General features: G+C 37.9%; 1 protein-coding gene across 1 annotated transcript in view; it reads left to right on the top strand.

Moving 5' to 3' along the window:
* Positions 1 to 501: 501 nt before the first annotated feature.
* ANO2 (anoctamin 2) overlaps positions 502 to 23,960 on the top strand; it is a 123,907-nt gene continuing 100,448 nt past the window's right edge. Inside the window, exons 1-7 of the mRNA XM_027701129.1 lie at positions 502 to 587; positions 670 to 821; positions 1,933 to 1,987; positions 2,523 to 2,571; positions 4,365 to 4,420; positions 4,652 to 4,693; positions 9,248 to 9,312. Coding sequence (XP_027556930.1) covers positions 670 to 821; positions 1,933 to 1,987; positions 2,523 to 2,571; positions 4,365 to 4,420; positions 4,652 to 4,693; positions 9,248 to 9,312 — 419 coding nt within the window. The 5' untranslated portion in view covers positions 502 to 587. The remainder of the gene's footprint in view (positions 588 to 669; positions 822 to 1,932; positions 1,988 to 2,522; positions 2,572 to 4,364; positions 4,421 to 4,651; positions 4,694 to 9,247; positions 9,313 to 23,960) is intronic.

The following is a 23,960-nucleotide window of genomic DNA, read 5'->3' as shown; positions in this document are numbered from 1 at the left end:
AGCCCCCAGGGCAAAGCCCATCCTGGGGGGCATCAAACACAGCCTGCCCAGCCCGTCAGAGAGGTAAAGGCCCTTCCTGCTTTGTTTGCTCTCTTTATTTCCAGTTACAAAGCCAAAATAGTCACTCTGCCTTTCTATCACCTCCCTGCAGCTCCTAGTTTAGTTAGATTTCTTTGGGATAAAACATAGCAAAATCATCTTTGGCTGAAAGATTGGATATTAAGAAGAGATTCTTCCCTGGGAGGGCGGTGAGACCCTGGCACAGGTTGCCCAGAGAAGCTGTGGCTGCCCCATCCCTGGAAGTGTTGAAGGCCAGGTTGGATGGGGCTCTGAGCAACCTGGGCTAGTAGAAGGTGTCCCTTTCCATGGCAGAGGGATGGATTGAGATGATCTTTAGGATTCCTTCCAACTCAAACTGTTCTATGATTTTATGATTCTATGGTATTTCTTGTATTAACAATTCTGCTCTGAGTTTTTCTCTGAAAGCAGCATTTTGGAAGGGCAACCCATATGTGTTCAGGTGCTTGGTACTATATGGGAACATGTCTTCAGAGAAAACACTTATTTAATTACAGATTTAAACACCTGTGTAGCAAAATCTTTGTTTTTTTCTTCATTTTAGTGGATTTTTTTGAAGGCACCTGCTAATGAACAGTTTTATTTACTCAGATGTATGAAATCACAGAAGAAGGAGGAATACTCAAGACATTAAATGAAGTATGGTGCAAATTGACTGAACCTCTGCAACCTCAGGTGCCACAACAAGAAAATACTAAGATGAAAAACCTGTCCTACCCATTTTCCAGGGAGAAAATATATTTGTGAGTATTTGAAAATGTGGTAAACAATGAAGAAAGCTGTAATTTATCATTTAATGTTGTCATTTTTTCTACCCGTATTTCAGTCAAAATTCAGAAATTCATTGAATATTTCTGGAAATCCTGAGGAAATACTCAATTGTCAGATTTTCAGTGGATTAACAGAAACCTAAGTTGCAGAGACTTCCTTCTGCTGGATAAAACATTGGAAGCAGTGCATCAAATAAAATATCCATGTGTTTAGCTTGAAATGCAAAAATCCTACCACCAAATTCCTGATTATTTTATTCAGGATATTACTGCCTGTTTTGAAGAAACAGAGAACTAGTAAAAATCTGATAATATTTTCTCTCTTGATAGATTTATTATAGCAATTAAAACTTGGCTAATAATATGCAGATAAGGAATTCTTGACACTTGCCCTTTCACTCAGAATAATATTTCTGGGTCCAGTTTGACATTAAACATTCTTTTTTTAACTTGTGAGTGTCTCCTTGTATTTATGTTTGATAAATAAAATTCAGTAATAAATACAATGACCCGCCATATCATTTATTGCCCTCTGACAAGTTTAATTAATTCTGAATACAAGTCAAATTGATGGAGGAGAATAAGCTGGGAAGCTAATTTCACATATGATGATTTTAAGGTTTAAGGGAAGGCATAATTCCAGTGGAATGGCTATTTGAAAGCAAGTGAAATGCTGACTGTTTGGTCACCAGGAAAAGAGTAATGAACATGTGCATTAGGCTGATTGAAACTTAATAACATCACCTCAGAATGTTATAGTGTTGAGGGGATGTTATAAGAAAAATATTAAAAGGTCATATTATGTAAACAATAGACAGGTTATTATTTTATATTAGTTAATAACTGTGCATTTTTATGCCCAGCATAACTGCAATTCAGGTAGAACTCGGAATGTCTGCGTCTTAAATAACACGGTCTATTATGCTGTACTATGTCATCTATATTTTATTTCCTTTAAACATCTGTTTTTCTTATTAGCTGTGGTTTCTAAACGAATTCTAAATTAGAGGGTTATATGTTATCTTAATTATTACTTCCATGTCTCACAACAGAACTGATTTTTTTTTTCCTTTTGATGTTTTAGGTATAACATCAAAGACAAAGACACCTTTTTTGACAACGCCACCCGCAGCCGAATAGTAAGTTAACAAAAGTAACATATTGTCTTCTTATGGTAGGTGGGATTTGCTTTAGCAGTGAATGTTGGTAAATACTTTGCTAATCTCATCAATTTGTGCATTTCTCTGTTCCTGTAAAACACTAAGAAGTCATATGCATGTAAGGAATCCCTTTCTGGAGCTGCGCAGTGGTCCAGGAGTAGGAGGTGTTATACACGGAAACTACTGACTCCTCTCCATTATTCAAAGCTCTTTTAAGCCCTGTTTCTAATTTTTAACCAGATTTTATTCCACAAAATGTATATTCCACATATATATATTCATATAGTATTCAACTATACTTCATACAGTTTTATAAGGATGTGCCACAGCAGGATTTAGCCTACAAATCTTAGGGCAGATGATCCACAAGCAAAACTTGCCAAATGATTTAAATACCTGTGCAAATGAACACTACAGAAGCCACCTATTTTAAAGCTTTGGTTTATTTGTAGCTCCATGGTGAAAGTCATGCCACAAGAGGATTTGAGTGTTATCCCACTGTTCTTTTCCACAGGTGAGGGAAATTTTGAAGCGCACGTCTACAAAGGCCAGGAACAGCATGGGTAAGATGGAGGGAAGGGAGTTATTTGTGAGCCTCTGAAAGGAACTGCTTGGGTATCTCACAGAATATTGATTTTTCTAACAGGACACAAAAGTATGCTGGCACACTTTTACCAAAAAAAAAAAAAAAAGTAGATATTGAAAAAAATGCTTTTTCTGAGGCATAAAGTCAGACTTTTTGGACCATGGTTTGGATAGGACATGGTAATGGGAGATTGCTTTTCATTTCTACAGGTGCAGGATCTGGCACATAACTTGCATTTCATGAATTGTTATAAAATTGGATTTGATTACTCTGTGATCTGCTTTTGAAAATTCAGATTTCAAGTGCAATATGTTGTATTATTTCTTGCAGGAGCATATTTTTCTTGCCATTTCAATAGAATAATACATCTTTCCAGGTTATTTTTATTACTGCAACCTTAAAAATTATCTCCATGAGCTGCCTAGTGAAATATGTGACTTAAATACGACTGTTTTGAAGACACTTTGGGGACAACTGTGAAATATTCAGAGCTATTGTTTTCTTGAGGTTCAGAATATATATAGGTGTGCTTATTCTCTTTTATGCCATCCATTGTGAGATCATGACACATATTTCCCTAGTGGCTAAGAAGTGATGGTGCTCCTTTTCTGGCTCCTTGTCTGTTTTCTGGAAGTCTTTCTGCAAGTTTGACCACTTATGGACAGATCACAATGTCCAAGGATAATGTACCTGGAAAAGAATGTGCTGTAGCAAGATTCTGCACAGTCTTGGTGTGACTTTGTCCAGCAACAGATGTCTTTGGTACAGCAGCTGGGCTGGAAAATAGATTAATTTAGGTTTCCCTGAAATAGAGACACAATTTTTTTTGAAGTTACATGAAAACCAAACCCAAACAAAAACCCCAAAACAAAAAGCTGTCTCTTTTTCAACCAAAAATGCTTGCCTTTTCCCACTACAGAGTTTTAAAGTTATGATTACTACACTGTTTCCTTTACAAAAAAAATACCTGTGCAAGTAGACATCTCTAGAATCTGTTGAAAAATTAAGGTCTTTGGAAGGTGTTGGGGAGAAAGCTTGAGAGAAGCAATCCATCCTACAAGAACACAGTAGGAAGGGAAAGAGCACTTTGTCAGTGTTTTTTGCCTCTCACTTAAAGTTTTGTCTATTTTAATGGCTTGTTCTGGTTTATAGTGTAATAAAAGCCGTTAGTAGAGATCAAAGCACTAGCAGTGATTTTTCAGGATTTTTTTAATGCTAAGGTGAAAATACAGGCTGATGCACTTCAAGCTCAGGTCAGCTCAAGATCCCATTTGACATGAGGTAAATATTTTAACGTTCCCATCCTTTCCATCTTTCTGGTCCACAGCCAAACCATGATTATGCATCATGTTCACCCTAAATTTACTGGTTGTTTTGGTCTTCTGAGACCTTCCCCCAAAAGTACTATGTTTCATATGTCACTAAGGCTTTCCCATTTCTCTGCTCTTAAGCTTAAAACCGCTCACCATCATTGGTTTAAAAGATTTTTTTAAACATAATTGGGTTATTGTTTGTTTTTTGGGTTTTTTTAAGAGTTCATTATTTATTTTGCACAAGAGGCAGGGCAGTGATATTGAAGTACTTGTAGCAGCCTTTGGTTGTCATAAACATGTTTCATGATACAATATGAAGAAAATAACAACACTTCAAACACAATAGCTTATACATTTTTTTACAACTTCTAGGTAATGTCATAAAATGAAATCTGTAATAATGTTTTCTGTTTGTCTGTGCCTACCTGCTGACCATCTGAATTTTTTTTTCATTTAGGTATTAGCACATTAATAGCAAACAATGTTTATGATGCAGCATACCCACTTCATGATGTATGTATACACTATTAAATATTTAGTTCTCTGCTGGTATCACTCAGTAGTGCATAGACATTAATGTTTGTCTGTAACAATGAAAATATATTCTGTGTGATTCTAATATGAAAACTCATATATATAAGTACATTTCAAGTTGTGACCTGAAAGTAAAATCAACAACTCAGCAATCTTTTATTTAGTTTTATCTCCTTTTATATCAGTTATTAAATTATTTTCTTTCTCTAGGGTCATTATGAAGGCCAGAATGATGACATGAATGAAAGAAAGGTAAAATACATTGCAAAATTTATTTAATGTTAGAATTAACGTGATAAATGGGAATTAATGTTCTAAATGCTATTGCAAATCACTAGCCAGAAGGTTCAAGCAGGTAGATGTTTTTACAAATGCATATAGTTTTTGCATTACATATTTTCCTGTATTTCTGCATAAAAAATTTTTTTGCAAGATTTTTATAGAGTCTTCTATGAAGTATGTGAGTAAATTAATTTGATATTTATTTCTTGAGGTGCGTCAAGGTTCTCTCCACATGCATAGATAAGATTTTTCAACCCGTCAGGAAGCAGGAGCTGTTACATAATTTATATATTAATTTTCTTGTCCTAACCAAATGGTACCAGAGAACAGTGTTTACTAGAATAAAACACAGTTTGTATTTTTCATTTGATTGTGCATGCATTTAGGTGGCATGCGATTTCTAAAAATCTGCTTCCAATTATTTTGTAAATAAAGTTTCTATCAAAAGACATTTGAAAATAGATCACCCACCAACTGTCTGCACGAGAGAAACTGTGAATTCAGACTGTGTTTAATACACTTGCTTACTGTTAGAAACGGGGGAAAACATTTAATTACTTCAGTCTATTAAGATCCATTCCATGTTGTTCTGTAATGTTTACTCATTTTATTTTCCTTGATGTTCAAACAATAGGATAGGAAATGAAGAGGGAAAATAGCAGGGAGAGGAAGGGGAGGAGAGGAGAATGAAGGAAAAGGGAATGTTTGGATACTTACAGTATTTATTATACTAGAAGTCAAATTACATATATTTTTGGTGACCTGTAAATTATTTAATAAATGTTTTTAACTCTGGCATCAGATCTTGGTATGAACCATGTGTTCCTTGAAGGAGAGTTAGGAAAATGCCATTAATTGGCAAAATACAGTGTAGTTCTCAAGAGTGTAATTGCCACAAATGATAACTATTTCAGCACTAAAATGGATGCTGAGTTCATAGGTCATACAAAGAAATTTGATTTCTCCAATGCTGGGTTAGTGAAATTTCCAAACATAATCTTTTTTAGTTTTTGGTGAATAATGTTAATATTTGGCCACTAGATGTCTTCATGTACCGTATACAATTTAATTCAGTGTATGAATCTTGGTAAGCAAAAGAGACAAAGTTAGAAAACTAACTATAAAGAAGCTTTTATTTTTGTGCCTGTTACTTTGAACTTTTTTTGTTTGTCAAGAGATTGTCTGCTCTGCACTTACAGAATTTTCTCTAAGCAAGTGATAGCGGTACAGTAGTGAACTCCATGGGTTACTGACTGAGAAGGAAAGCAAAATTTTTGGAGAAGAAAAAAAAATGAACATTAGTCAATGAAGGAAGATTGGGTACTGTGAAATAGTGGGGGAAGAGGACCTAAAAGAACTAGTGTCTGGAAAAATATTCACCCTACTAGTTGTATTTTGTGCTGCCTTCTTTTTATTCTGCCTATTAGGCTCAGTTATGAAGTGTTAAGTATTAAAAACATAAAAGCTTCTTTCCAGAAATACTTCATTGATTATTCACATATGTCACTGCTGCCCAGCCATTGAATCTTCTGTAGTATTCCTATGCCTAACATCATCTGTTTTCTATCTGAATCTACTAGTCTCAGTGTTTAATTTCCTGAAAAAAACTGATCAGGTTTAAAGGAAAGAAGGGCATTTTTGAGCTTTTTTTTTTTTACTTTTTTGGTTTCTACCCCTTTTTCATTTTTACCCGGTATCTTCTATTTCAATTTTCTTTTGTATAAGCCCCAAAAAAATGAACTGAGTCCATCTGGCCTACTTATGCCAAAAAGGCAGCACAAGTAATGAAGGTTTATGTACCAGTTCATAAAATAAAAGGTTAATCCTTATCAACCATCTTTAGGATTTCCTTGGAGAAAATGCACAGTGAAACAACACTTCTGTCACATCCTATGAGAATTAGAAATCTGCAGTCAGTGGAGCCCTTAGAATAAGAGGGTTTCAGTCTTTCCTAAGTCTTGACTGGAGTAAAGGGTTTTCCCTGTTTCAGTGTGATTTCTGCACTAGAAAAAAATCTTTTTAAGAAAACTATTGCACAGCAGCCTGGTAATAACTCACCATGAGTATAAACACTGGCTTGGTCTTTAAGCTTCCAGCCCACTGGCAAATTGTAACCCTTCCTTGATATCCGTATGTTTGACATTAAGAAATCCATGAGGGTTTTGTTACCTGCCTGGGAAATATGACCTGCTGTCATATACTACAGCAACATCCCCAGAATATTAGAAGCAGATTAGAGAATGTTATTATAAACTTACAGAGAGCACGATTTTTAAATGAAGCTGATAAAATACAATAAACTATATTACAAAACTCGTCCTAGAATTCCTTTCAATTTAATAAATAGCATGAAAGGAAGCACGTTCCAGCTTCCAGATTAAGTTAATCTCATAAAATTGCAGTGTTGGGACAGAGGTTTAGTGTGGGCAATACACTGAATGGAAAATTTTCATGCCACTTTTGCTGCAATGGCTTTTGGAATCAGAATAACCAGTGTGATTCTGTAGTGTGACATAATGCCATAAGAGCCCATTCCTAAACAGACAGCAATTTTAGAAAGATCTTTCTTTTTTGCTCCTAAAATTCTGTAGCTGTGTTCAAAACAGCTTTTAGGTAGTTTTAAGAATTTAGTACTTTTAACTTTCGTCTTTCATATATTTGAGTGAATCCATTTATTAATATGATTATTTTTGGAAGTAAATAACATTTTGTAGGTCACGTTGTGGGGTAATGGCAAGGGGTGATTTTGAATGGGGAACAACAAGCATTCATATGAAAATAGCAATATGTCAGCCTCTTCAACTCCTGATGAAGCCAAAGAAAGTCAAACATAGTCTCATCATTTCTTTCCACAATTGCAAAGCATCTGCTCTGTAAGGGCAATATTCTAAAATACAAGACTCCACAATCCTTGAGTCTCATTGCTGAATTCCCAATTGCTTAAAAAGTTTGCTCCTTGATCTGTGAAGAGAAAATACTTCATGCTATACTTTTAATGAGTACACAATGGCATAGCTCTGTACACTTAAATTTTCATTATTCTGAACAATAATACTCCATCAGGAAGATGTTTGCAGAATCCAGGTCTTAGCTGCTCACTTGATATTTATTTAGCTCTTTCACGTAGCATCTGCAGGAGGAGAGGCATTCTAAACAGGAGGAATATATGATTGGAAAACCTCAAAATATGTTGAGATAACTCTGCAGTTACAGTATCTGGACTTTCTCCACACTTATATTAATTGTACTCTCTGCTCCATGGAATGGTGTAGCACTGCTGTCAGAATGGACCATCTCACCATGCAAATTCTGATAATTTCAAAAACTTTATGTATTTTGTTTCTAACACCCTCTGCAGCTCTTACTGGTTGTTGTGTTGCTTGGTTTGTGTCTTACTCCCCACCAAAGTTTACAGAAGAATAGAAGTGTCCAAAGTATTAACTCAGGTTACTTCATATAAACTACAATTTCCATTAGGCAGGTGAGGGACAATCCATGCTCACAGCAAGGGAGGAAATGGAGTCTGAGGTCACAGAATCACAGAATCATTTAGGCTGGAAAAGAAGATGTAAAATCCAGTCTGAACTCTGAGGTTGGACTCGGTTGTCATCTTGAGGTCATTTCTTAGAGTCAGCAGATATTCCACACAGAAGCTCATCCTCAATCACTACTCCAATTTTACTAGGAATGATGTGGAGACATATTTGAAAGGAATTGACCTCACCTCTCAAATCCTACTGTTTTTCTGAACTCCCTCCAGTTCTTTTCAGAAAAGAGGGACAATAGGTTTGACACCCATCTTTTTGGATGATAAAGACCTATAATCTATAAATAGGGACATAGTTAATTTAGTTTCACTTATAGTAATATTGTCTTCTTTTTTAATGCACTCTGTACTTCAATAAACAGTTTTCAATGACCATGTTGTCTCAGACTGTCTACAGTCCTTTCATAGCCAAACATTCTAAGATTCTATGACTGCCCTGATTTTTATTTCCCTCTGAAGATAAAATATGGTGAACAGTCAGCCTACAGATCATGATGATGTTTCATCTGAGCTTCCTTTGTTCTTCACTTCATTCTGGAAAGCTTCATTTGTGGATGTCCTTTCTGATTATCAGTAGATTCAGCCAAAGTTATAAAACATAACTGCTATCAGATTAACTCTTTCACCAAGTTGTTAATTGCATGGGAGTTTCTGTCCACCATCTAGCTTTTGTTTCAGAGTAGTGTGAGCTCCTTCACACCTGAATTACCAGTTTCTTGGAGTAGATATTTGAAGAAAGGTGAGTTTCCACCATACTCCCATTGCTGGTGGGGTTGGAGGCTTCAATAAATGGCTGAAAAGTATACTTGTAAGTTTTCTTCTATAAATGTCTGAAAAACATACTTGTAAGTTTGCATTTGAGTATGGAAAACTTCTTTTTGGTGCATGTATTTTTAACTCTTAGAAAATGTTTGTAAAAACAGAAGGGGTAACTTGTTTTAAATTAATTTTCTGATTTTTTTTTTAAATTTATTTAGTTGCTGTATCGAGAATGGGCGAGATATGGAGTATTTTACAAGTTTCAACCTATTCATCTTATAAGGTAACGTGGACTTGAATAAAACATCAAGGGACCTGGTTCTTATCTGATGTTAATTTCTAGTTACTTCAGCAAATGAAATCTTGGATTGATCAGAACATTAAAAAAATGTTTTCACTGCTTTTCTGTGGTTCTGATGATAGTTTACTGAAACAAAAATACACTAATCGATTATGTACCTCTGTTTTTTGTATAGTGCTTATCCCTGGAAGAATATCATACTCTAGACCGGTTTGGGTTTTTTTAAAGTATTAATTCTATCAAAAGAAAGGAATTTCCATTTACATTGATAAAGTTTTATTGGAGACTATGGTCACAAAAGCTGGTGAATGATCAGAAGCTGGTGTTCACATCATGAATCAATGTGAAAGTATTTGACAGTTTTGAAATTGTTTTGAGTTTTTTACTCCTGGTTTTACAAGTTTTAGTCATTTGAACACATCCATATGTGTTCCCAGTGGTTTTCTTGTATATTTCTGAATTTTTTCTTTACAAACATAGAACAACTTGGTCTTAAAATAAGACAAAACAAACTTACCATGTTTTTTAAGGATTTCACACAATATCTCTAAAAGAAAGCCAAACCAAAACAATTTTTGTTTTATACCATATTGTACTATAATACTACTGAATATTTAAACAATACTACTATAATACTAATATAATAAAATAACACTATTAATAACATAATATAATAATACTATAAATATTGAGTAAAGAGAAGAAATGTTTGAGAAAACTGCTGATTTTAAATATTCTGATATCTTTCTAGGAATAAATGAACTGTGATATTAACAAAGAGAAAAATAAAAAAAACTCAACAAATAGGTGTTTCTAGATAATTTGGGTACATAAGAAAGTTGGCATTTGTTACTATTTATCTTCTGAATAATGAAAGTCCAGCTAGGTTTTATTATATGATCTATTTTTGTGCCAGATTAATGTGCTTTTGGAATAACAGTTGTTTCAGGCCAAGCTACTGTATGGAACAGGTAAGTTCAGAGCAAGATTACAACACCTGCTGTGTTGTTAGTAAATATTACAGCTGTAAAATTAAACTGTCTGGAGGAATCCCCCCATTTTACCAGACCAACTGAATTAAAAGTAAAGGTCCATCTGCTTACACTCCATTTTCATTTGTATTTCGCTGTCTCCATTATAATGTTGCTCTATGCTGATATGATTTCATAGAAATTCTGTGGTTTAAACTTCTGTGAGAAAATTAAAAAAAAGTCCAGACATGTGCAATTGATTCTCTGTTCTCAGAGATGATTTTTCTTGCTTTTATCTTCCACGCTTTGCTTGACTGCAAGTTTGGCTGTTACCACTAAAATAAATGTGGTTTTTATTTCCTAGGTAATGTTAGAACTTTAGTGTATATATACCTGAGGAATGACCACCCCTCTCTTTTTGCAACTGCAGGAGGTTTCTTCACTTCTGCACCGTGGGGGGATTTGAGCTCAATCTCAGTGCAGATACTTATTCCCTTGGCAGACACTTATTCCCTTGGCAGACATCAGTCACACTTTGTGCATTTTGATAATTTACTGTGATCCTTCTTTCTTAGATTGCTTAGATTATACCCAACATTTTTTTCTGATTATGGCAGGACTGGGAAACGTAGCAAGTTTATATTCAGGCTTTGATGGACAGAAGAAGCAGCATTTATTTTGCCTTAAACTCAAACCCTGTTTTGACTGGTGTTTTCAAGTGCATTAACTTTGTTGAAGTATGTAGCTTGAATAATATTCACATCCCCAAATTAATTAGACTTGCTTAGTCTAATTTTTAATACAGCTTGCAACAGTGGAAATATTTTTAACTATTCCTCATTTACCTTTATTCAGTAGGAATGCAAACTGCAAGTCCTTGTTTAACTGAAGTGCCTATCCTGGAAGACTAGATGTGGCACTGTAGAATTATTATGAATTATTCCTGGTGCCTCAGCACCTTGCTTCTGACCACACAGTTGTTGCAGGTTTCTAATTGGCTGTACACCAAAGCTAAAAACCACATATTTGTTATTCTCACTCTTGGCACAGGTCTCTTCTAAGGTCTGATATCCTGAGGGAATTGAACTACACAGTCAGCCTTGGAAAATTTAAAAGTTCTTAATAACAAAAAGAAATAAAAGGCCATTACAATATTCACTGACAGTTCCATTTACCTCTGTCTCTTAATCTGCATAAAGATTTTGAGAGGAAAATCACGAATTATTTGCTAACAGATACCTTAGGCCAGAAGTACTGAGAAGGGTTTACCCTGTCTCTCAGTCGCCCCTGGACTGGGAAGGCATGAGGGATGTATTTACAAGCAGAGGATGAAAGCTGCAGTTCTAGGACATGCAGGGCTCTAGAGATTTGCACCTTTTTTGTCATTCAAGTTTAAGTATTGATTTTTACTAGGGAGGAGTTTCTCTAATGGGCCTATCTTGTAGGAATGCACTTATCAACAGTAGTTCTTCTCAGTCCTTGCCATGTAGCATAAAAGGTGCTATAATAACATCTGTAGTTCAGTGGTCTTCTTCTGTTTTGATGGTTTTCTTTCCTGAAATGAAGATGTGTTCAAACCCAGTTTTTAGCAACTTCTGCAGTGATACTACTGTTGATCCAGAGACATGGAGAACACTCCTTAGGAGTTTTATGACCCTCTGTGACGAAAGCAGGTTTCATGATATTTTTATGTGTTATAGAAGGTTAATCAGAGTTTTAACTATATGATTCTAGAATTAATATGTTGTCCTTAGATCTACCCTCAGGGCTGGCTTAAAAGCCAGGCCAAATTGCTCATAAGTTTTCGAATCTCCAAGGATGGCGCTGACACAGCTTCTCTGGGCACCTTTTCCAGCAGTGCACCACTCTCAGGGGGAAGCAATTTTTCCTCCTGTCCAGATCAAATATTCCTTGATGTGACTTACAGTCATTATTTTTTGTCTTTTAGCAGTTCACCTCTGATGAGTTATAGCAAGTCAAGAAAGTACACAGCAACTATAAGAAGTACAGTAGAATTTATAATAAATTATATTTCTGGTTGTAATGCAAACTTTGTCACTTAGGAGGTCTAAGTGACAGAGAAAGGGTGTAATCCAAGGTTACTGCTATCACAAAGAGGTGGTTATCCTTCTGATACAAAACCTTACTTAACTCCTGGAAAACCAGGAATTTTCATTCTTAATGGACCTCTTAAAGCACCTGCAGGTGGAAACCCATGTAAGAACTGAAATTCCAGGTAGGGGACCATCATTGAAGAGAGAAGGTCCCCTTTTGATGTCTTGTTACTAATATAAGATTACCTCACCATAGGAAAATCAAGCAGAGCTAGATAACTTTTAATTGTGATGGAGCTTATTTTAATACTAGTGCTTCTATAAGGTCCCAGCTAATCCATCTCCTTTTTCATCTTCTAATTCCTATTTCCTGTTTCTAGGACTTCACCAAACTTTATAATAGCTAACAGGCTACATTATCTATAGCATGATTACTTTCAAAGCTCCAAGTGCCTCTTGCTGTAAAGCCTAAAGCTGGGAAGACATGTGGACATTAAGACTATAAATACAATAACTCTTTTTGCAGGAGTAGGTAGGAAAGCGTGCTAACCAAAATATTATTTACGGGGTATAGCCCATAAATCAAAACTTGGGGAGTTTCTGTTGCTCAAACTGTCTACCTAATATATTTCCTCCTTCCTATCTTCAACTGTGTTTTCCTTTGGTATGGAAAATTGTTTGAACTTGGTGTGTAATGGATTCTGGCCTTTCCTTGCAGTGTACCCATGGTGAACCTGCTCTTGAAAGAACAGTTACCAGTCCCCTCCTGCTTCTGCACATGGATGCTGTGTTCCTAAATCCTGTAGCTTGCTCTTCCTTGCAGTTTTTAAAGCAATGACAGTCCAAAGTTTGACTGTCTCAGCTCTGGACACTGTTGCCTTCACTGTCAGTGTCCTGGGGTCTGTGTGGTGCAGGGCTCAATGGATGCAATATGAGGCTCCCAAAGTGTTGTTACTGGTTTGCCTTTTTACCTTTTGCTTCTTTCATCAGTCTTCACCATAGGAAACAAGAATGGGTATTTCTGCTCACCCTACTCAGGGGAGTTTTAAAGGAGAGGTAAAATAAGAAAAGGGGAGATCTGCTGAAATGGTGGGTTTATTGTCTTCACAGATAAGTGTTTCTTCCATGGTTAAGATTAATTTGTGGCACAGCATTCTCCTAACTGTGGCCATCTATCCCACCTAATACACGAGCAAATCACTGCTTCTTTCACCACCATGCTTTGTAGTTGCATATCTTGAAAAGGAACATTTGTCTCCACATACAGTCGAGAATTCCAAGGGCTTGAAAATAAAGTCTGTGGTGCCCCTCCCTAATTCCAGATGTACACACACATGTTGTTCGGTCATTGTTTATCCTAACTTTGAGGTTATTGATCCTCAAAGTGGAGATTCTCCTGTATGCTTTAATTCCTCTCCCTCCCTGTCACTCCTCAGTTATTATTGTTGATTAGTCTGATCTTTATTTTTTGTGGAATGGAACCTCTTGGGCAGAAAGCAGCCCTGTAGTATGTGGTTATCTCATGGGGATTGAACAACCCTTCTCAATGCACTGGGTGCCAGTGGGGTTCTCCTCTTTTTTTATAGTTTCCTTTTCCTTTGAGGGAGGAAGGAGCTTGCTTTCTCTTTGGATATTAGTGACCAGTGTGTTGAGAGTGCTGTGCTTTCCCCCTTAGTCCAGTGAGTTACTGTACCGTTCCAAGACAACGCTGATTCCTGCCATCCTGGAGAGAGCTCCCTTTACAAAGATGCTGAGCCTGTATGCAAGGAATTCTGTATTAGGAAAAAGAGAAAACAGCTTTAAGCCTGGGAAAGTCCAAAGTGAGAAAACACAGCACTAGGCAGAAAAATGCCCATGAGCTCTACCAGTGACTTTGGCAACTGTCCATCGAGCTCCTTCCCAAACCTCTGCCAAGAACATGCCTGAGGCAATAATCTGAGCATATCTTCTCACTTTAACCCTGTTGCACTCTGGGTCCAACATCTTTTTTATAGTTCCAAGAAACTCTACAACAAAGTTTCATTCCCACCATGTGATATATTCAGCTTGCAGTTCATCATTAAAGGTCTAGGTTACAGTGGGAATCGCTCTGCCAGCATCCACTCATCCTTGGTGTCCTGCATGGCAGTTTTTACAGCAGAGAGCTCCTTGGAGGAAGCCAGAAGGAGATGGGACCCTCAGGCAGAGTCCAAGCTGTTGAAAAAGGAACACTTTCTCCATCATTATAACTCTTTCCGCTTTCCAGTGTCTGTGTGATCTCATTACCCCTCACAACACCACTTTATTTATGAATAGCCTTTAGCATCATGTCGTACACCCATTAAATGGTCTGCATATTTGGTGCTTGGTGCTAGGACAGCAATTTTCATGTGAGTTGTAGGGAGTTTCCCCTCCCCTTGCTGGAACTTCTCATCACAGGGCTTACCCGAGTGCTCCAGCCATTGTTTATTGCAAAGCAGAGGGTTTTTGCTCATGATGCATAAATCACTGGAGAGTTTGTGTTGAATTATTCTGCTGGATGCTTTCTCTCCAGCCTGTGACTGGAGTGAGATGATTTACTTACAGCTCTGGGTTTCATAGACTTTGCCAGTCCTGTAGGAAGTGGTTCTCTCTCTGTCTGTTTTGGCAGGAGCTTGGTCTTATTTATTGGTGCTTGTATGAGAGACGGAATTTTAAACTGGTAGGCTTGTATTGCAGTGGTGAGGAAAAACAGATCCCTGCTTTCTGATAAACATAATTCCCAGCCTTCAGGTCACTGTCTGAGCACTTAGATCCTCATTACCACCCAGATTCCTCACTCCTTCAGTGGGATTTTCAAAAGCTAGGTCCAGCAAAGGATGTGCATATCTACATCTACAAGCCAAGGCTCTGAAGACTCAAGTTGCTGCACAGCTTCCTTCTGTCTCCCCCTTGAACTGTGGAGTTTATTAGGCAGCCAGAATTCAGTTTTCTCTGTGTGCAGAACTGTCTCAGGCTAATTTCCACAGTGCTGGTATGAAGCCTAAATTTCACAGCCAGAAACTTATATTTTTTAATGGGCATGAGTGACAGGTTCCAAACCAAAAGGTGTCTTTGGAGGGGTATTCTGATAAGAAATGAAAGTTTGTTCTTTCAAACTGGAGAAGCAAAAGACAGAGCTGAGAGGCCACATTTGGAAACAAAAGAGAAAGTTTTGCACATTTTAATATATATATTCATGTGAATGTTTGTAGGCATCTAGAGGTACATATGGCTGGAAACTGCAGGGAGTGGGAAACAGCTTCTGCATTTGGATGGTTACAGTTTTGCTTATCTTTCTTGTAAAACTGCTCTTGACATCCTAATCTCTGCAGAAAGTGCTGGCTGTGGCAGGCTGGGGTGAGAGGAGGTCATTTTCTGACTCCTTGAGTGATGACCAGGGGTTAAGACCAACCCATATCTGGCTTAAAGTTATACCCCAATACTAAGATGCCTTGTATGAGGATTCTCTCTCTCTGTACATAAGTCATATTAGGACAGACCATAGCTTTGTCTGATCCAGTAATCTGTCTCTTACAGTGGAAAAAACCCCAGATGACAAGGGAAGAGATTAAGTTCTGGGCATCATGTAGCAATTATCCCCAGAAAACACAAGCATAAAGAAGGTTTCCAAAATGGGAAATCTTTGAACTTCCACAGTCGCTACAGAGATTAGAAAAATGAACACTTTAATGCAATTTTGAGCAGGTGGTTACTGACGTTGTGTATTATTGTCTTGGTGGAATAGTTGCAACTGAAGTGCTCAAAGATCAGAGAATCACAGAGTGGCTATGGTTGGCAGGGACCTCTGGAAGTAATTTGGTCCAAAACCTGGGCTCAAACAGGGCCATCTAAAGCCAGTTTCCCAGGACTGTGACTAGATGTTACTTGAATATTTCTTAGAACAGGAAGACTCCATGACTTCCCTGGACAATCTATTCAAGTGCTCAATCAGCCTCACAGTAAAAAAATGCGTCCTGATGTTCAGAGGGAACATCCCTTGTTTTAGTTTGTGCTCATCTCCTGTCACTGGGCACAACTGAAAAGAGCCTTCCTTGATCCTCTTTTTATACCAGGCAAAACAATCTCAGCTCTCTTATCTTTTCCTCACATGAAAGGTGCTCTAGTCCTTAATCATCCTTGTGGCCCTTCATTGGACTCTTTCCAAGGTGTCCGTGTCTCGTGCTGGGAAGACCAGTACTGAACAATCTGGTATTTATTAACCTCTATTGACTTTAGCATTAATTGACATTAGAATTAACTCAACCTTGAGAAGCCAGGCTGCCTGGCTTCTGCTGTAGATCTTTAATTTTCCAGGTTTGTTATGCAGCCTGTCAAGGTCACTCTGGATGGCAATATGACCCTCCTTGGGCTTTTCTTATCTTTAATGTGTCTGGAAATGGTTTCCAGGATTAGCTGCTCCGTGACCTTCCCTGGTACTCAGGTGAGGCAGGTTGGCCTGTAGCCCTTCTTGAAGATTATGGTGACATTTGTTTTCTTTGGGCACTTTTACACTTTCCATCATCAATCAAAGATTATCAAGAATTGACTTGCAATGACATCTGCCCCCTCGCTCAGCACTTGTGCATCCCATCAGGGCTTGGGGATTTAAGTATTTCCAGCTTGCTTAAATATTCCTTGACCTGATCCTCTTCCACTGAGGCTTCATCTTCCTTGCTCCAGCCTTTCTACCTGAATCTCTGGGACCTGGAATTCCTGAAGGCCTGAAAGATAATGAATCAGAAACTTGCACACATTTAACTTACAGTATGCACTTGAAGGTGTTTTTTTGCCTTTCCATTTTTCAGTCTCAGAAGTCTTGAGGACTACCAGTTTAAATTATAGTTAAACAAGAAAGTTGTGTAACTCTCCCGTTGTCTCAAAATGACAAGAGGCAATCCTTGCCATCTCAAGGCATGCAGAATTACTGTGACTAAAACCCAACTTTTTATACCTATTTTTTATTAGAAATTATGCATCTGTTTATTAGCCACTAGATGGTGACTATCTGACAGTAGTAATACTTAGAGTGGAAGTACTTACCACTTCTTACTTACTAAAACAAATACATTAAATGAATTCAGATTCTAGTAAGGATTAACTGTGTCAGCTTGAAAACCAAGAAAACATTAATGAAATATTAGTTATTATAAATGAAATTTATTTGGGAAAAGAAGCAAGTATTTGAGCTTCAGACTCTTAACCTAGACGATGAAAATTATGCATATTATCTTGTGAAAACTGAAGATTAGGAAAGTGATAAAATATCAGTGACCTCACCTTTGTTCCAGTAACAATAAGCTAGAAAAGCTAAGTTCTAATAGATATTAAAAAAATAGAAAGAAAATTACTAAGTAACCTCCTTTCCAGTTGAAAAGAAAGGCTGAATCACTGTATAGTATTAAATAGGTTACCCCTTAATTGTATGAGCTGACAGAGTTTATTATGAGCAAAAAAATTCTATTTATAACTGAATGAATTATTTGTTTCTTACATAGAGTGTCACTTGGTGTCCTGAGTAGTTTATAAAATGAAACTGTACTCCCTTCTTCACGGGTAATCTCTGATTGACTTACACTAGTATTGACTCAGCCTCAGGTAGCCAGGATACCTGTTGTGGATTTTTAATTTTCCAGGTTTGGAGGGTTACTGATGCTTTTTTAAAATGCTAAATAAAGGCAGAACAAAGGGAAAAAGACTAAAGAGAGACAGAGTTTACATAGATTGCCTTATGCATGAGTTCTTAATGGTGACAGGACAAACAGTGCTTTGCTACTCTGGCTGAAAATGTCTCTCCTTAGTAGTGTCTCTCGACATAAGGTTGAGGCCTGCAGTTATTGCATCTGAACTGCTGTGTGTGAGTACATTGTTGTTTTTGTACACCTGAAAATCACATTCTCTTTGTGTCTAGATCTCTGATAAAAGATCTCTTTGATCTGTGGGGATTTGGACATTTTACAAAGGCCGTGCACAAATCGATACCGTCAGGCACATGGTGTGACTTGGGGATGGTCCTGTGCAGGGCCAGGAGTTGGACTGGATGATCCTTGTGGGTCTCTTCCAACTTGGCATGTTCTGTGACCCTGTGAAATCAAAACACACCCTGTAGAAGCTCTGAAGCTTTTTATTTTCCCATAACAGAGGGGAGAACACAGTTACAGCGCTTCTGACTACCCAGCATGTTGTTTGCTTACACTCTTGGAAGGTAGTCAGCCTTAATTTCTGTCTGGGTCACATTACACGTCTTCTTATTATGCTTCTATTGTTCTTTCTATTACAGTCAGTAAACAAAAGCTTTTTTCAGTTTATAATTCATCACCATAAATTATGCACTTTCAGTTGTATTCTGACAACTTCTTGGAATGGATGCATAAGGTTCATGAATCTGTGAAGCTCAGTGAGTGGCTTGTCTTAGTTTTATTTCTTTGCTATTTTAAATTTCAGTTTATACACAAGTTCTGGTATTTATTGTTATTATTATTTTATATATTAGTATTTATTATATATTTCCCCTAGGTTTTTGAGTACATTAGAATTCAAGAACTTGAATATTCCCTCCCTCCACACACATCAGCTGCTCCCTAAACAGAGTCCTGTTATTTTGTTGAATAGTACTTTTTCTTAAGAGCCAAGAAACCAGGGGAAAATATAGTTCTGCATTTAAGTGAATATCAGAATTTCTGTTGTCTAACAAGTTGCATTATTTTGACAGTGGGTTTTTTTGTCCTAGAAGGGATCACAATTAATATTCCACAATGCCTTCAAAGAAAATATACCTGTAATTTAGGCACTTTTGGCTCTAGACTTCAAGTCTTGTTGGAGGATGCAGCAAATATTTGTTAACTAATGTTTTCAAACAAGAACTTTAACTAAAAGGGCTTTAATAAATGGCTCTTGTGGCACATTTCTTCATTCTGCTTTCAGGGGAAAAGGGTCAGATTTGCAACCATATTCACAAACACCCCTATAATCACTCTCTACTGGATATTCTTCATCTTTGTATCCAGTTTAAGGGAAACCATGTGCTTTTACCTTGGATAGTGGCTCCTTTTTTTTTTTCCTCTATGCAGAACCAGTTGGCCTTTCTAATGGACTTTTTCTTTCCTACCTCAGACTCAACTGCATTGTAATTTATCTGAAGTTCTCTAGTTGGTTTTTTTCCTCCTCTTAAAATTTTAATAAAAAAAAGTTTTCCAGTCTCTTGGCAAGTTGTTCCAAGGGGGGTTGTCTTCTGCCAGGATCCTCTCTTGGCTTCTATATTGCTCCATTTGATGCACTCTCTGTATATCTGGATTTAGCAGTGCTGTGTTTCTTCTTGGGACTGTCTGGTTGGAATGTGTGAATACAGTCAGGCACAAACATGGTAGAAATCTCTAAGATCTCTGGATGCACAGCAGCCTCAGTGCTGCTGCTGAGCAGTAATTCCACCCAGGTGTCCCAGATGGTTGCAATAAATGCTTGAATCCTGCCCTGAGAAAATTTTAAATGGAAAGAAAAACAACAAATCTAGAAAAGTTTGGAGATAGGCAGCTCTACGTGGAGTGAAATGGTGGGGTGGACAGAGTTGTTACTGTTCCTGACTATCTTGCAGTGACTGGCATTTTCTCTATGCTCTATCAGTCTTCCTGAATAAGTTCTGAGATGGAAACTTCAATTTGGTGTGAAGTATTATCTCAGAACTGAGAACAAGTTCGTGTTCTTCACTTAATATGTGCTAGAAATTCATTCTCTGTTTCTAAGGGTAATCATTGTTCTACCTTCAGTTTAATAGTGGATTTTCTTCTTGTGACAAAGGCTCCTGAAAGAACCAACTGTTTTCCTGGCCCTCTGCAGCAGGTTTCCATTTTCCCCACTGCTCCATCCCAGCTGTCCACAAGCCTGCACTGGGAACTGTCTTGCTGTGGGTCAAAAAGGGAATGTGCACCTGGGCTGGAAGCTGGGGAGGGAAAGAGTATTTTTAAACTGGCCTTGGTAGTAGGGGTATTCTACCATGAAACTATACTTTTAGAGGACTTGTCCTTCCTGACAGTAAAACCACCAGAATCTTGTGCAAATAAGTTTATTTTGAAGGCGTAAGTAACACACGTGACTTGTTGGACCATTTGCATGGGGGAAACGTACCCAATAAGTAGCTGTAAATCAGTTTAGTCTTGCATAGAAACTATTGCATATGGAACATCCCTCCACCAAAGGGGTGGTGGAACAATTTGTAAAAATGAAATGACAGCTGGCCTAGAATTGGGTATGGAAATTAAAGAACTGGGGAGTTTTGAACAGATTTCCCAGTTAGGTGACTCACAGCGTCTTTTCCTCGCTTTTTTAACTTTGCTCCTGAACATCTCCAGAGTTCTTTCCAGCGTGTGTCACGCACCACATGTTCTATTCACATTCCAGGTATCCCACACTTGTTTTCACAGAGTCAAAAACTAAGCTTTTTTTTTTCCTTCTCTGTTTCTCCCCCCCTCCCCAAACCTTGGTCTATTTATAAATTGCACAACTTGGCACGGGAGCGCTGTGACCAACGTGCAAGAGTAGGGTTTAATAATCAGTTCTTCTTTCTGGTGTTGGTTTTGCAACCAGACAGACGAGGGTGCATTGCAGATGTCTGGTTTGAGTGTTATAAGGGTGAAGCACAAGAAACAGGGTAAACATTTTCGCTGTGGCCTCCTCAACACTTCTTATTCCAGTTATGGGAGGGAATACACTTCCTACAGGTGGTTGTTGTTGCTGTTGTAGCATTTTCATGTTGTTTCTGATAATTTGCTGCAAGTGCAACTCTAGTTCAGCTGCTGAAGGCGTTATGGATGATTTGGCCAAATCTTTCCTTGAAGACAAGGTTCTTACTCAAGAGAGCTCAGTGTTTGGTTCGGGACCATTTAACCAGACTTTTGAAAGCTTTCCAAAGTGAAAGGCACGAAGTTTCACCTTATGCTGTATCAACACAGAACAAAAGCCTTGGCTGCTGCTCCTGATAGGAGCAGTACACATTCCTTATCAAAGCCATTTGCCCCTTGCTTTGGGTGTCCTCATGGCACATGTGTGAATAAAGGGATATTTCCCTACATTAGATTACAGCTAATGTGGAAATAAAGCTCATGCAGGGTTGAGGGCACATGCTGGCATTCTGCAGTATCCATGAGACACTTTGGAAAGGACTAATCCTTAGCTTGGTCTGGATATATGTGAACTGGATGCGAGTCAGCTGCTGAGGTAGGATAAAACTCTCGCCTCAGTTCTGCTCTTTTTCCGTGCCAGTGCAAACCATGGGTAATTCCTTGAGTATAATAAAGTTAGACGTATTTTATCCCAATGTAAATGAGAGAACATGCCAAGTTCTTGGTGTAAATATGCAAAAACTTGTAAAAATTCCTTTTCTTGACTTGTATCTTTCTCTACCATTGAAGAACACTTTTCTTTTCCTGTTCATTCACTACAGAATCCAGCAGTGTCTGCAGTAGGTCACAGGTGTTTGTAGAGCCTTGACTCCTATTCACAGGAATTAGAGAACAGTTCTTGGGATGTGTCGAAGAAAGGAAAGAATATGTCTACATCCTGTGTTTTTCTAGCTTGATAAACTCATATTTAAATTTATCATTATGCTTCCAAGCACTGCCATTGCTTGTCCATAGATTATTTCACTTTCTGGCACAATGGTGGAGATTGGGCACACCAGTCTTAATTATTTTTCTTTTTCAAAACAGTGAAGCCACAGAACCCTGTACAGTTTTCTTCTTGGCAACTGCTTTTTTCCATACTGCCAGGACATTGTTGAGCTCTTCTCACTTTCTTCTGGCACGGGTGCAAACAGCAACCCTTGGCTTTATAGGTTACAGATCACATTTATCACTAGAAGGCTTAAAAATTCTAGGGGAAGCCTCATGAGCCACAAACGTCAACTTCTCTGACCCTGGTCAGCTACTCTTTAATGCCTCTGGGATTTGAACACTTTCTGTGCTAATTTGAGGCCCTTTGTCAAAAGAACAGACAGTTTCAACAGCTTAGATTGTGGACTATTTTTCATGTCTGCTTTGACCTATTTGAAGCACTTTGCTGGCTGTGCATGCTGCCCAACTCTACAAACAAGGAAGCAGTAAGAAGACATAATCAGAATTATCTCCCTCTCCTCCTTCTTGTTCTGTGTTGTTAGGATGTGCTCAGTTATATTTGCCTTACTGTCACATGCAATGTGTGTCACTCCTCAGTCCAAAGGAAACTTGAGAGCAAATTGAGTTTCCCTCTATCCTGTGCTGTTCCAAGGCCATTGCTGCTGTTTGTTGAATCACACAGGACTGAAGAAAAGCTACAGCCCTTCTGGTTATTTCTATATTTCAATCAAGTATTTCCTCCTTCATTTCATATTAAGAAAATTCTTAAAAGCTCTCAACAAATGTGAACGTAAAGAAAAACTGCCTCCTAAAAATTGCCTCAAACATTACCTGGCATGTGCCAGGTCACAGAGAAGTCTCACAAGATTATGTTTATATTTTCCAAATCAAGACTTATTGCTATCATTTTATGAAATATACTGTATCATATCATATTTCTTCATATTCTCTCCAAATGTGATGATCCATTGTCCCAAGTGCTTGAAAACTATGCTGTAATGTGAATGTGGAGCTACTGAGCTGATATAAATTGTTTAAAGAATGGTTACTGCAAATAGTATTCCCATTCTGACTCGTGCAAGTTGTCTTTCTGAAACAGAAGGATGACACAGCTTATTAAGTTATTGCCCAGAAGGTCCTGAAATTTCCCTCATTTCTGTGCTGGTTCTCCAAGTTATGGCATCCCCTTATACTGAAGATAATGTCTCTATATCACCTTGAAGTGATTTTGTTCTGTTTTCCCTTTTATGATTGCATGTATCTTTTCTAAGGGATGAGCAACCTTACTTAGACATAAGGAAATACAGGAACTCATGGAAGGCAAATAGGCAGGATTGCACTGCCAGCTTTTCCGTGTGAGAGCCTGGAACTGTGAAGTTAGTTGCAGCTGGGATGGTGTGAGAACAGCAGGATCTGTAGTAATAAAAAACCCCCACTGTTGTTTCCCTTATCCATTTCATCTGAGCTGGAAAGGACTGTGGATTCTTGTCTTGTTGTCCCATGGCTCTCTGCCTTGGTTGCAGTCCTGCTCCTGTCTCTCCTGTGGAAGGAGCAGCCTGGCCCTCAGACCCAACTCCTGGAGTAGGAAATTTCAGTTCGACTTATGCTGCTGAAAGGGCTTGAGCTCAACTCAATAGATGTGGATGTTTGTCATTAAAGTTTGTCAGAACAGGATTATATCTGTTAAAAGAAAGTCGGGGTCTCCAAAAATCTCATTTAACCATTTTCATTAGGAATAATTTAAATGTGGGGTGCTAAACTTGGGTAAAACCTTCCTAGTGTGAGTGAGGTCAGACTAATCTCAAAGGATTGTGCTCAACCTTTATGAGGAGCAAGTCTTGTGTTTCTTTTATTACAGAGGATATCAGGAATTTCTTTTAGTTCTTGCTGCCACCACAGTGTGAATGTGTCTCACTGACTCAGAGGTCATGTCATGCCCTGAGTGCTCTCTGTGTGGCTGCTTTCTGTCCAGCATTGCTCCATCTCGTTCTCTGGCTTGTGGA

This window comes from Neopelma chrysocephalum, unplaced genomic scaffold (genome assembly GCF_003984885.1).
Source record: "Neopelma chrysocephalum unplaced genomic scaffold, ASM398488v2 Primary Assembly neopelma1_149, whole genome shotgun sequence".
NCBI lineage: Eukaryota > Metazoa > Chordata > Aves > Passeriformes > Pipridae > Neopelma > Neopelma chrysocephalum.
Note: the sequence above shows the minus strand (reverse complement) of the source record. Positions and strands in the feature narration are given on the sequence as shown.